We start from the raw sequence: 13,113 nt of genomic DNA on the forward strand, positions 1-13,113 counted from the left end.
GCGGGGCTCGTGGCGCGCTGGGGCTGCGCGGCCGCGCGCGGTCCCCGCCCGTCTGCCTGGTCCTTGTCTCGGTCTACAAAGCCCACTTCCTCCTCCGGCCTAGCACGCTGGCCTCCGCCGCGGCCGAGGGAAGGGAAAGGTGAACCGCCTGTGGTGGGTGCCGCAGCACGTAGGTTCGGTGCAGTCCTTGCCCTTTTCTTAGGGTGCAGTGGACCGGGTGCGGTGAGGAGCAGGCGCCGTGAAAAAAAATGCCTATGATTTGGCAAAAGGTCTTAAAGATGGCACAGAGAGCGCACTACTGGAGATGGGGAAGGCGCCTCGCGGGGCATGGCGGTATTTAAACCTGTATCTCGGCGTTATGGCCTAGAACGCTTCCGCTCCCAAGCTGCGGAGGTTGTTACCTCGCGGGCGGAAACTGGCCATTGGCGGAAAGGGGGCGCTGTGTCTGGAGAGTGGTGAGGTTTTAAAATAAGGGCAGGCTTTAGGTTGACAGTAGTGGAAACTAGTGTAGTACTGCAGTATTACTCCAGATGAGCAAAAGTGGTGGCGGGGGACACAGGGAGAGGCAAAGGGAGGCTGTACAGTAGTGATGGTTAGTAGATTCACGCTACCTTGAAATTGCTCATTCTCCAATTAGGATCTCTGTCCTCTAGGGCAAGGTACTGTTTTTCACATCGCTAAAAAGGGAGTAATGTTTGTACAATTGTAAGGCGTAAGAGGAATAGTAAATATAAATGTTCCACCAAGGATAACCTGTGACACACAATAAGGAATCTGCAAGATTAGCCGAAAAAAAAGCCTGTTAGGGGTTGAATTCTGACCCGAAAGTTGGGATTTAGATAACTTGGTAGATAGTGGGAATGTATGGGTGGGGATTAGAACAGATGGAGGAGGCAGTTTAACTTCCTGTTTTTACAGAAATGCCAAGTTAGTGTACAGATGGGTGTATGAATGTTTCTGTTGGATAAATTTGATTTTGGAGCTTCAAAGAGAAAGGAATAAATTTTCTGTAAATATTTATTAGTATGAATGTTGTAGATTTAGATGAGACTACTTGATAAATACAGTCATTCATATTTTGTTATTCGTTCTGGATTTGTTTTTTGAATTATTCAGGGATGGAATTTACAGATTGATGTTGCTAGTTTATCAATACTCATAAATAGCTGAGAAAGAGAGGGTGTTTTTTTGGTTTGGGGTTTGGGTTTTGTTTTTTTGTTTTTTGTTTTTTTTTTTTTTTGGAAACAGGGTCTCACTGTGTGCAGTTCAGGCTTGTCCCTTACTGTGCAGTGATCCTCCTGCCTCAGCCTCCCAAATGTTGGGATTACAGGCATGCACCATCATGCTTATTGAGAATATTTATTTTGGCTGAAAGTTTTAAGAGCTTTCAGCATATCATTGGCCTACAGCTTTAGGGCTTGTGAAACACCACGCCATGGCCCAGGAGTGTGTGGTGGAGGAAAGCTGCTCATTTGATGGCCAGATTGTGTGTGAGGTTGTTGGGTTTTGGTACCAGTATCTATATTCAAAGGCACCCCCTTAGGACTGGATGCCCTACTATAAGGCGTTAGCTCTTAAAGGTTCCACAGCCTCCTGGCAGAGCTCCACAACCAGCCCATGGGCCGTTGGAGTCATTTACCCAAACCCGAACTTGGTCTTCGATTTCATGTTTATAATTTAGGCTCAACTATTTATGGTATCCTTCAATATTTTACAGATTCGTGTAGAGGGAGAGTGCCAAGTATGATACATTGCAATTCAAAGAAACAGTATACTATAGTTCTAGTCAATAAAAAGACTTAAAAAAGAGCTGTGGTACAGAACATTTAACTGTCTTCAAGAAATGAATGCTTAGCGTATTTGGTCTTACTAATATGGTTTGTAGCCTGAAACAAAAGATAGTCTGCTAGTGACACAGAGACCACCATAGGTAGAGAGGACAGATTCACTCCTCTGCCCTTTAACCTTTTACTCATTAAAGGCATGGTTTTTGTTGTCTTAAGCATTCAGGGAACTAAAATCAGAGTTCAGGAAACCGAAAAAAGAAAGTAGTGACTCTTGCCTAATAGGTAACTAAAAGAACAAAGCTTACCTTTGTAAAACTTTGAGTGAAATCTCCTCTCAAGAAATTTGCATTAGGCACATTTGTCATTTAGGGAATGCCTAAAAATTGGCAAAAAAAAAAAAAAAAAAAAAAAGGTTAATTAACCCAGAATTTACATAGACTCTTATTACCCCTCAAAACTGAGAACACCAAGATAAGGAATTTATGGGACATTCAGTTTTGCCCAGAAATCTCCAGCCATTGCCCTAAGTGATCCCTTTGGGTTCCAGCAGACTACAGAAGTGAGTCTGCCCCAAGAAGAAACAGAGCTACAACACCAGGACTGAGATAATGATCCCTGCCCACCACAGCACCCAATAAAACTGGTCCCTTTTCTCGTGGTTAATGGGCCAGTCTGAGTTCCTATCTTCAGTTCTTCGTATGAAAGGGCCTTCCCTATTTCCTATTTATTTTGTTAGGGGGTTCATGTTGGTCTTTGTCAGAATTGCGCCCCCTCCTTCACTTTCAGTTCCTCAGGCTGAAGTCCCTTGCTAGTTTCTTTGTAGGCCATTTTTGTCTGTAAATTTGTGCTGATTGCCTCAATTTTAGTTTCCACTGTCACTGAAGCAAGGACTTGCAGTAGCCTGTGGCACCAGAGTTAGCAGAATGAAAATAAACCATTGGATTTACATGCATACAAATGATTGATGGTGATTTCTTAGGAGTTTGGATTTGAATTTAGGCTTCCACCACCAGTGACGTGGAATACAGCAGTTCCTCACATTTTCTAAGCCTTGGGCTGGGGAAATAGCTCAGCAGCACAGCACCTGCCTGGCAAGTGCAAGGTGGTGAGTTCGATTCCCGGTACAAAAAAAAAGAGAATAAACACATCTCTGCTGAAAAAAAATGCAAATTGACAATAAATATATGGAAAATGTTCAACTTCTAAGCCTTAGTTGCTTCCTCTGTAAGAAGCAGTAATGATACCATGTCTTTCATTGTTCAGAGTAAACAAATTAAGATACATAAAGTGCTCTTTGTAGAATGTAGAATATTACATAAAATATTTAAGAAAATACAAAAATCATTCACAGTTCCTGAAGGTAAGCGTTTGTGCAGAATGTTTCTTTGCAGTCTTGATTTATGCATGTACAAGGTGTAATCAAAATATATGATGAGCCGAGCATGGTGGCCCACGCTTTTAGTCCCAGCACTGGGGTGGCTAAGGCAGGAGGATCCTTGTGGGTTCGAGACCAGCATGGGCTACAAAGTGAGCACAAGGCCGGCGTGAACTGCATAGCAAGACCCTGTCTCAAAGACAAAAAGAAACAATATGTGATGAATGTTTTAAATTTTTAAAAATTTAATGAGAAAATGCACATTGCAGAGGAAAAGACATAAGTCAAGGGGGCCCCGGGAAGTTCCAGAAGAAAGGATGTTTTCAATGGAGACTCACTTTTCTGAGGTGGTCGTAGTCCCTGGAGGAAGAGGTCAGCACGAGTGTGATGACTACCAGTGCACTAGAGTCAGTGCTGGCCTCCTGGGGCCAAATCATAGCTGGCACTGCAAGGATGACAATGGAGTTGCCAGCAGAGGCCTGCAGTAACAGGTGGTTCGTGGCCCGTGAATGCAGTCTCCCTGCAGATGCAGAAGGTTGAGTTCAGCTGCAGTTCCACATGGGACAGGCCAAGGTGCCTGAGAAGGGGTGCACCAGTGCCCTGTTCTTGCTCCCCGTTGCACTTTCGCACCACCTGGAGGATAGCTTTCTGTGTCCATAGGCATAGATCTTAGTTAAAAGTCTGCATAGGATTAGAAATATAGGATAAAGGCACCCTCTTTGGTGTTTTGGCTTGTTAAATCACCAGCCTTTCTGGAGTAATGAGCCTATGAAACTGCAGTGCAACTGAGACCATGGGACACCTAAAATTTTGTCCGCTTGCGTATTCCCAGCTCACTGAGAAATTAGTGGAACTCTCTCAGCAATTATGCAGCTACAGATGGCTTCAGGAAGGCGCCCAAGAGGCCACCAAAGCCCTCAACAGGGGCATCTTCAAGTTTACTGTGACAGCTCCTATGTGAGAAGTCAGGACTGGGTGCTGCCTGTTTGGGTGCTCCAGGTGGGCACGGGCAGGACTGTGGGTCTCCCGCCTGTCCATTGCCCACTCCTTCACCATCATGGGAGACTAGCAGCTACTGTCCTGACTCATTTTCTGCAGCACAGTGAAAGGCTTGGTCTACACTCAATGGCCTCTGCCTCATCCTCATTCTCCTGGGCTGTGTTGTAATATCTGTATCAGAATGTAGATTTGCACTTGTTTTCTGTAATTAGAAAATAATATGTTGGAAAAAAGTTACAGTAAAAGACACTTTGCCATTAATTCCCACCAGACTACTACTCTTCATGTCAAACACTTACCTCATCATTCTTGCCACTTTATAAAGCAGTTCTGGTAGTCCTCTTTTGTGTTATGTAGCTTTATTGTAATTTTTAAAATCATTTTTCTTAGGGCATGTTTTAGGTGTTCTAATCATGTTACTAAAATTTCTAAATGGGCAGTTTTAGTAGCAGCATGATAAAATGCTATGCTTAACCTAGATTTCATACTTTGCAGATATTTATTTCTAGGCTTTGCAGTCGTAATGTTGATTTAAACTTTCGTTTTTTAAGGTCTGAAGAAGACACGTGAATCATGGGTGATATTAAAAATTTTCTGTATGCCTGGTGTGGCAAAAGGAAGATGACTCCAGCCTATGAATTTAGAGCAGTAGGGAACAAAAACCGGCAGAAGTTCATGTGTGAGGTACAGTTTATTTATCTGATTTGTGAAGTTTGTTTTGGGTTTAAAAGAATGTATCTTGTTTTGGAAATGTTAAAATCTATTGCACATTGGAAGAGACTAAAGAATAGGGTTTTTTATTATTATTTGATATTCTGTTTCGTTATAGTACATTTTTTACAGATAAGCATTAAAACATTTTTCATTAGAATTAGTACGGTAAGCCGGGCAGAGGCAGGAGGATAACTTCAAGTGCAAGGCCAGCCTGAACTACATAGTGAAACCCTGTCTCAGAAAGATGAGGAAAAAAAGAATTAGTGCAATACTTGAAGTGGACAGCTTGGTTTTTTGTTGTTTTGTTTTCTGCTTTTTGTTTTTTGGTTATGGGGGCCAGGGATATAGCTCAGCGGCCCAGGCACCTGCCTAGCAAGTGCAAGGTCCTCAGTTCGATACCTGGCGCCAAAAAAAAAAAAAAAAAGTCAGTTTTTTGATTGTTAGAATTTTCTTCCTTTTTTCTTCATGGTACTGAGGTTTGATCCCTGGGCCTATGCATGCTAGGCAGGCACTCTACCGTTGAATCACATCCTCAGCTCTTTATTATAAAAGGAGATTTTTTTTTTTTTTTTTGGTACCAGAAATCGAACTCAGGGCCGTGCACTTGCCAGACAGTTTCTTGTGCCACTGAGCTGTATCCCTGGCCCAAAAATGATATTTTAATGTTGAACAGTCTTTTAGAAGAGAATATTTGTGCCACTAAAATTAATAGTCCTTGTTTTTTGATTAGCTTACCACAGAAAAATACATTTTAGCTTATAAAGTATGTCTGTTAAAATGAGCTGCTTGTAATCACTTAATGGACTTTTTATTGAATTACAAGTTTTTGAAATTCCAGGATTACCCAGTATTAATGTCTTTTTCTCTTGACTCTTACAGGTTCGTGTAGAAGGATATAATTATACTGGCATGGGCAATTCTACTAATAAAAAAGATGCACAGAGCAATGCTGCCAGAGACTTTGTTAACTATTTGGTTCGAATAAATGAAGTGAAGAGTGAAGAAGTCCCAACTGTTGGGGTATGTACATGTTAAGTACTTGGGGTGTGTTGCGCAGAAGGGGCTTCCCTGACCTCTAGGTGTTTGGGGTATGAATTCCATTAGGAAAACAGAGTAACAGAGGTTACAGATTTATTGTCTCCATGGGGGCATCATGCGAAAGAACAGTGAATATTCAAAAACCCAGTGAGTTCTTAGAAGCTTATACAGATAGCCTCCAGCTTACACTAGTTCTACTTGTAATGGTGGAGAAGTAATACGCATTCATTCAGTAGAAGCCATAGCAATGTACCCCGCGGCTACCAGTATGCAGTATGAGAAACTCAAAACAAGCAATACACAGTGTACTATGTTGATAAGCTATGGTAATGATAGGTTAAACATGCTAAAGTTGTGCTTGTAATATTTTTAGTTTATGGTGGGTTTATTGGGACACAGTGCCACTGAAGTTGAGCATCTTTTTGTCTTTGTGGGTCCTCACAGTAGGTAATTATCTGCACTTGGCTTCTACCTTTAATTTCTTCTCCTGAAATACTGTTAATCTTTTTGGGTTGATAAGCTTGGGTGAAGAGAGTGGCATAGGACAGTTCAGTTCCTGTTCAGATTGCTCTTTAGGCCTATAAGGGAAATGAAGAGAAGGTGCTTTTCCTTGCATTCATTTTTGCCCAGGTATTATCTTGAAGTCTTAAGTCTTGTATTTTGGGGTAGTAATTCCTGAACTTCAGGTATAAGGTTAAAGAATTTCACTGTGTGTGGAGACCTAGGGTGATAATTTTCACTCTTCACATATATTAAGTATGGGGGGTTTTTGGTGGTGGGGGGTTAATGTAGACTGGTCTTAAAACACAGAGCTGATCCTGTTAGGTTAATGTTCCATTTCAGTTATCCACCTAATTGTCCAAAGATTTACAGTACTGAATCTGCATGTACAGTTTCCTTTATAAAGTACAGCACTCATGTTCTAGGCAGTCTTTAAAAAAACATACAAATACAAAGGGAAATAAATCACTCATTAACAACTGTATCAAACAGAGTATTCTCTATATAAAATTATGCTGTTCCTGATAATAACACATGCCTAGTGAAAACTAAAAGCTGGAAAACTAGTTACACTACCTGCTTGAGTGAATAGTTAGAGTGATCATCTTCTGCAGTGACCTTTATAGTTTCAGTTTGTCATCAGCTTCCATGAATTTACTATATGATGGAGCCAAAGTCAGGAGAAGCCAGAGGGAGAATATTCCTTTTTTAGAGGATAGTAATCCTTCCCTCCAGAATCAAGCATGGGAAATAAACATCCTGTTGATTCTATGTGAAAAAAACTTAATGTAATCAGTTTCAATTCCTGCCGAGCTACCTGATCTTTTCATTGCCTTGTTTGGTGTCACTCTTCTAAATCAAATGTGTTTAATTCTAATTTTCTAAATCTTCCCTCATAAAGATTTTCATCAACAAGAATAGCACCACTGTCTCCATCTTCCTGTCCCTCTACTTTGTTGTCCTCTTCCAAAGCATGTCTTTAACCACCTTCAGCCCTACCTCCAGAAGCTTTACTTAATTTGTTCTCACCTTTATCCTTTTCTTCCATATAAGAAAAATATTCTAGCGTGAGTGTAGTAACATTTGGGCCTAGAGTGGAACAGTCTTTCAGTTACATCTTTTAATGAAATGTCATCTTTCTCTTTTTTATCTTTTGTAAGCACATTCCAGGAGGAAGTGCATAACTGCACAAAATTATCACCCCCTTCAAAGCACATCCTAAACTAGCCATACTTGTTATTTTCAGTAGCTTCAAGGAAATGCTTGCAGACTCTTTGAGTTTTTCGTTTTTTTCTTTTCAGCCTCACTGGGTTTCTTATTCACTACTTTGAGCTCTTTCTCATTCCAGTTATTCATTGTATCTTTCTCCATTTTCATTTATTTATTTTTTTGACATAGGGTCTCAAAATATACTTTAGGCTGCCCTTGAACTCACTGTATAGCCCAGGCTGGCTTTAATCTCTTGGTGACCCTTCTGCCTCAGGCTTCTGAGTGCTGGGATTAAAGGTGTACACCATCACTTCTGGCAGCACTTTTTTATTTTGAGACAGGATCTCACAAAGTCACTAAGTTGCCTAGGTTGGACTTGAACTTTTGTTCTTCTGCCTCAGCTTCCCAGAGTGCTAGGATTACTCGTGTGCCCCTCCATGTCCTCCCTTGTCTCAAGTGTTAGCATACTTCCAATATGTTTTAGATAAGTCCAAGTAATGAAGTTTTAACGTACCACATTTTAGAGGAAAACAGTGTTTTTCAGTTATCTTAATAAAGATTTTTTACAAATATCTTTTACTAGCCCGGGCTTGGTGGCACATGCCTGTAATCCCAGCACTCGGGAGGCTGAGGCAGGAGGATCGTTGCGAGTACGAGACCAGCCTGGGCTACAAAGTGAGCTCAAGGCCAGCCTGAACTGTAGAGTCAGACCCTGTCTCAAAAAGACAAAAAAAAAAAACTATTACTACAACTGAGTACTTATTACTAATAAATAATCATTGATATGCCATACCATCTAAAATTAATAATAGATGCTGTACTAAAAGGAACGATACAGCAGTGCTGCTTGGTGTTTGTGAGAACACAAGTACAAAAACAAGGAAACATTCTGAAATGAATTTTACATTTTTTCATCTGATTAGAAAATGCGGGTTTCTATTTTGTTTAACCTTCTATTTTATATTTCTAGCAGTGGCTTTTGGTGTATTTTACAAAAGTAGTGTTTTGTAAAAATAGATGGGGAGGAACCCTCAAAGGTATTTGATTATTATATCCTTAGCATCCAGAATATCTAGCTGGAATCTAAATGGAATCTATATATAATCTCAAGGTGGTGGTTGTGAATAATTTTTTTCTGCCCCTTTTCTGTCAGAAGTGACTGAATAGTTTATGATTAATCACTAAAAGTAAAAGTGGGAAAAATACTGTGGGAAAGGAAGTGTGACAGATGGACCTATTTGGGGTGTTAAAAGAATTTTGTAATCCTTATAAAGGCAAAATTATTGACCCATCTTACATTAGTAACAAATTTAAAAGAAACCTATATTGCATTTTCCTCTTGCAGGTTGCACCTCCCCCACCGCCGGTTACTGAAGCTACTGAAACTACTGCTGACACTGGAGAAAACAGTGAAAGTTTGCCAACAACCATGGGAGGACCTCTTCCACCACATCTGGCTCTCCAGGCAGGTAAGGGACTTGAATGTGTGTACATGACTAAGAAGATGCACACTGTTAATTTGGTCTTCATCTCACTTTATTTGGATAGAAAAAGTAGTGATAGTAAACTGATGTTGAGAGATGTCGCAAGGCCTTCCTAAATAACCACTAGACCATTTAATTTTTCTTACGGTAAATTATGTCATATTCGTTGTTGTTACCTTTCACTAAAACTTACTTCAGGCTGTACCGTTTGGATAAAAGATATTTATTTATTTATTCGTGTGTGTGTGTGTTTATTTACTTAGGTCTTTTTTGAGACAGGGTCTCACTATGCAATTCAGGCTGGCCTTGAGCTCACTTTGTAGCCCAGGCTGGCCTGGAACTCACAAGGATCCTCCTGTCTCAGCCTCCTCTCCTGAGTGCTGGGATTACAGGTGCGTGCCACCACGCCCGGCTGCATAAAAGAGCTTAATGAATTGCCTGCTTGCTTTTTTTTCTCCTCCTTGTGGCAGCGCAGAGAATGAAACCCAGGTTCTAGCAATATGCTAGGCAAGTTCTCTGCCACTGAGTTACTTCCCTAGCATGTCATTCTTGGTTTTTTGTTCTGTTCTGTTTTGTTTTGGCTTTTTAGTACTGGGAATCGAACTCAGGATTTTGTACTTTCCAGGCAAGTGCTTATGCCGCAGCACTAAATCCCTGACCCTCATTCTTATTTCTAACTTACTCCTTCAAAAAATACTGGAGGCTTTATTGCTTTATTACTTCATGGGTCCTAGCCATTGCTGAATCTAGATGTAGTCAGAACTTTAAGTGGGATGTCTATTATAGGGTAAAATAATTAGGATTGTGGTCAGATTGGTATTGTTAGATTCAGTGTTTATAAAATACTATGAACATGATTATATGGAGCATTACTGAACAATAATGTATAGTGTTTATTAGTAGTCTGTGCTAACTGCTGTTACTGTTCTGGTTTTCTATCAAGAGTCATTTTCTTACATGTCTCTAGCTTTTCTTTGTATCAATGGTCCTACAGTTAACTTCCTTTTCAGGGTGTTTAGTAAAGGAACTGTTGTATTGTTTAAACTGTTATAAATGCAGCAAATTTACAACCTGTGACAATGTTGGGTTGTCAGTCACTATTACTAGTGAAGTGGCTTCATGTTAGTCTTACTTTGCATTTTAGAGCTATACTATAGTGATGTAATTACTTTTCATGTAAGCCATGGACATTCCAGGCTTCTTTACAAGTTACTGAAACTTTGGGTTTCTAAATACGAAGTTGGATTTATCAAGAAAACATTAATTTCTTTAACAGAAAATAATTCTGGTGGGGCATCTGGCTTTGGTGCTCCTGGACCCACCTGGGACCGGGGAGCCAATTTGAAGGACTACTATTCAAGAAAGGAGGAACAAGAAGTAGAAGCGGTAAGGCTCCCGCCCTGATTTATATCTCTAGAAATATAATTTGGGACTTAGTTCATAGCAATTTAGGACCCTCAGAAGTCAATAGTTGGATTTTTTTAAAGTGGTTAAGACTACTTGTTCACAAAAGTTCCCGTCAACCTAAACTAATGATTAAGTCTGCTCATTCAAATTTTCTTTTTAAAAAACTAGTATTTTTAGCTAGGCTTGGCAGCACATAAGTGAAAACCTGCCACGTTGGGAGGCTGAAGCAAGAGGATTACAGGTTCCAGTCCAGCATTAATAACTACTTAGCAAGAAGTTAAGCCCTGTGTCAGAAAAGGAATGTGGGGGTGTTGCTTGGTGTGAAGACCCAGGGTTCATTCCCCAGTATTGCATTAAAAAGAAAAAAAGTGGGCGTGGTGGCGCACACCTGTAATCCCAGCACTCGGGAGGCTGAGATAGGAGGATTGTTGCGAGCTCAAGGCCAGCCTAAAGAGACTGTGTCAAAAAGGGGGAAAAAAAAAGACTTTCGGTGGTAATAGGTATTTTCTGTGGTATGGCAAAATGTAATTATCTTAGAAAATCTCTTGAGTACTGTGCTGTCCTGCAGGGTCATACTGTGTAGTTCAGGTGCCCTCAAACTCATGGCAGTCTTTCTGCCTCGGTAGAAATATTTTAACAGAGCACCTTATTTCTCCATTTAGTATATTTGAAATGTTAAGGCATAAAAATCTATTAAGTGTTTCTTAGAACTTAGACAGTAGGACCTTCAGAATAGACATAACCTTCAGACAGTAGGACTTTCTAGTAGGACTAGAAACAAAAAGTTTTGGTAGTATAAAAAATACTGTTAATTCCAGTATTTTATGTATAACTAAACTCTTATTGCAGCCAAATTTCATTATCGTTGATTCCACAGACTCTAGAATCAGAAGAAGTGGATTTAAATGCTGGACTTCATGGAAACTGGACCTTAGAAAATGCTAAGGCTCGTCTGAACCAGTATTTCCAAAAGGAAAAGATCCAAGGGGAATATAAGTACACCCAAGTGGGTCCTGATCACAACAGGTTTGCTTGTTTCGCTCTTTTCTTTGTATAGTAAGTTAAGCTTGCTCTGATACTTGTTGGATGTGCTGTTTTTTATGTTACGTGTTTTATTATATAGATCAATAACGAGTTGTGAAAAGGCAGTAAATGACATTGTACAAGAATTACCATTGGCTTGTAATGTGTAGTTTACTGTGGCTTTCACGTAAGAGTATAATACTAGCTGTTAAATTTTGAATAAAAAAATCTGTGATTTTTTTAAGGGTCTCAGTTGAATCTGAGAGCAAAAGTTGCAACCACAAATAGTGGTTCATTGTTAATTAACTTAAAATACCAGCCAGAGACGGTGATTTTAGTCTGTGTGGTACCATTAGAGACTGTTGTGTTTTTTATTTAATGGGTCAAGTTAAACATGTTAAGTTTCCTAGATTGTGTTGTATCTAGATCCAAATTTTACTCAGTTTGAAAGCTGCCAACTCTCTTCAAGAGTCCTGTTAAAATTGAAGGACTGTAAAGTTGAAAGACTGCTTCAATCTTTGTGTGTGGTTTGAATTCGCATATGCTGGTTTAAATTAACGGCATTTTTTCTGTTAATTTGTAAAGTTGAGCATAAAGGGAAGTTATGTGACAGTATGTTTCTCAGCCTGCTTGCTGTTCTTCCTAAGAGCATTCCAGGGTGTAGTAATTATTACTCCCAGGAAGGCTCATATGGATTAGACTTTTCTGGGGGGCACCCTATTTTTATTGGAAGAGAAGGGGAAGTTTGAATGGAAACATTCTGGATGATTCTATTTGCTGTCTTTGATTATATGAAATAAATTGCTCAAATTCGAAAATCAAAGTATTCTCCTTTGGTTGCATCTGGCAACCCTAAAATAATTATTACTAAAAAAAAAAAAAAAATTGACACAGTCAAAATGATGTTCAGAGCATGGCTCCTCCTGCTTCCCACTGTTTTGTTCAGTCCTGAATTCTCAACTACTGTACTGGTGTCAGACTTTAAAAATCTCAAGTTGTGAAGGAAATACATAATTGTTGATTTGTTTTCTTTAATGTTTTGTCCTGACCTGATTGGGCTTAACCACACTTGGTGACTTTAAGAACAGTAATATAGCTAAGTGTGCCTGAAGCTCATTGTTGCAAACTGTTTTTTGCTATCCAAATTTTACCATGAATTTCTGATACAAAGAATTCAGGATATGATAATGTAGGAGACTGAGACAGTCAGGGGAGCTGGGACAGCATTGCTCCTTGTATGTCTTTTATTGAAAGGCATAACAGACAGCAACACCAGAGGTCTGTGTTCATACACACATGTGCTGCTGCTTAGGCTGAACTAAGCAATCACATGGGAATCTATTGTAAACTGATTTCTGGTGTCGCTGTTCCCCCTAGGTGGAGGAGAATGAGATTGAGTGCTGACTTTAAGCCTGGCTGAGAAACATACTGTCATCGATGTCATTAAATGAAAGGGTGGATGTTGTTCCCCTGAAAGCCAGTGGCCTTTGACCCCTGAAGCCCCTGTGCCTGAAGGTCAGTTCACAAGAGGTATAGGGAGTCTAACATTTTTTCCTTAAGCCTCGCCTAACTTTTT

General features: G+C 40.0%; 1 protein-coding gene across 2 annotated transcripts in view; it reads left to right on the forward strand.

Moving 5' to 3' along the window:
• The window catches only part of Dhx9 (DEAH (Asp-Glu-Ala-His) box helicase 9), a 45,739-nt gene that overhangs the window by 304 nt on the left and 32,322 nt on the right, over positions 1–13,113 (forward strand). The window contains exons 2-6 of one of the 2 annotated variants that reach the window (XM_005375015.2): positions 4,713–4,845; positions 5,755–5,895; positions 8,969–9,092; positions 10,384–10,493; positions 11,392–11,540. In XM_005375015.2, the coding sequence (XP_005375072.1) occupies positions 4,735–4,845; positions 5,755–5,895; positions 8,969–9,092; positions 10,384–10,493; positions 11,392–11,540 (635 nt within the window). In that variant the 5' untranslated portion in view covers positions 4,713–4,734. Of the gene's footprint in view, positions 1–4,712; positions 4,846–5,754; positions 5,896–8,968; positions 9,093–10,383; positions 10,494–11,391; positions 11,541–12,953; positions 13,053–13,113 lie in introns of those variants that run through there. The other variant, XM_005375016.2, reaches the window with a different exon arrangement.

Source organism: Chinchilla lanigera, unplaced genomic scaffold, assembly GCF_000276665.1.
Source record: "Chinchilla lanigera isolate Chin_1 unplaced genomic scaffold, ChiLan1.0 scaffold00005, whole genome shotgun sequence".
Lineage (NCBI taxonomy): Eukaryota > Metazoa > Chordata > Mammalia > Rodentia > Chinchillidae > Chinchilla > Chinchilla lanigera.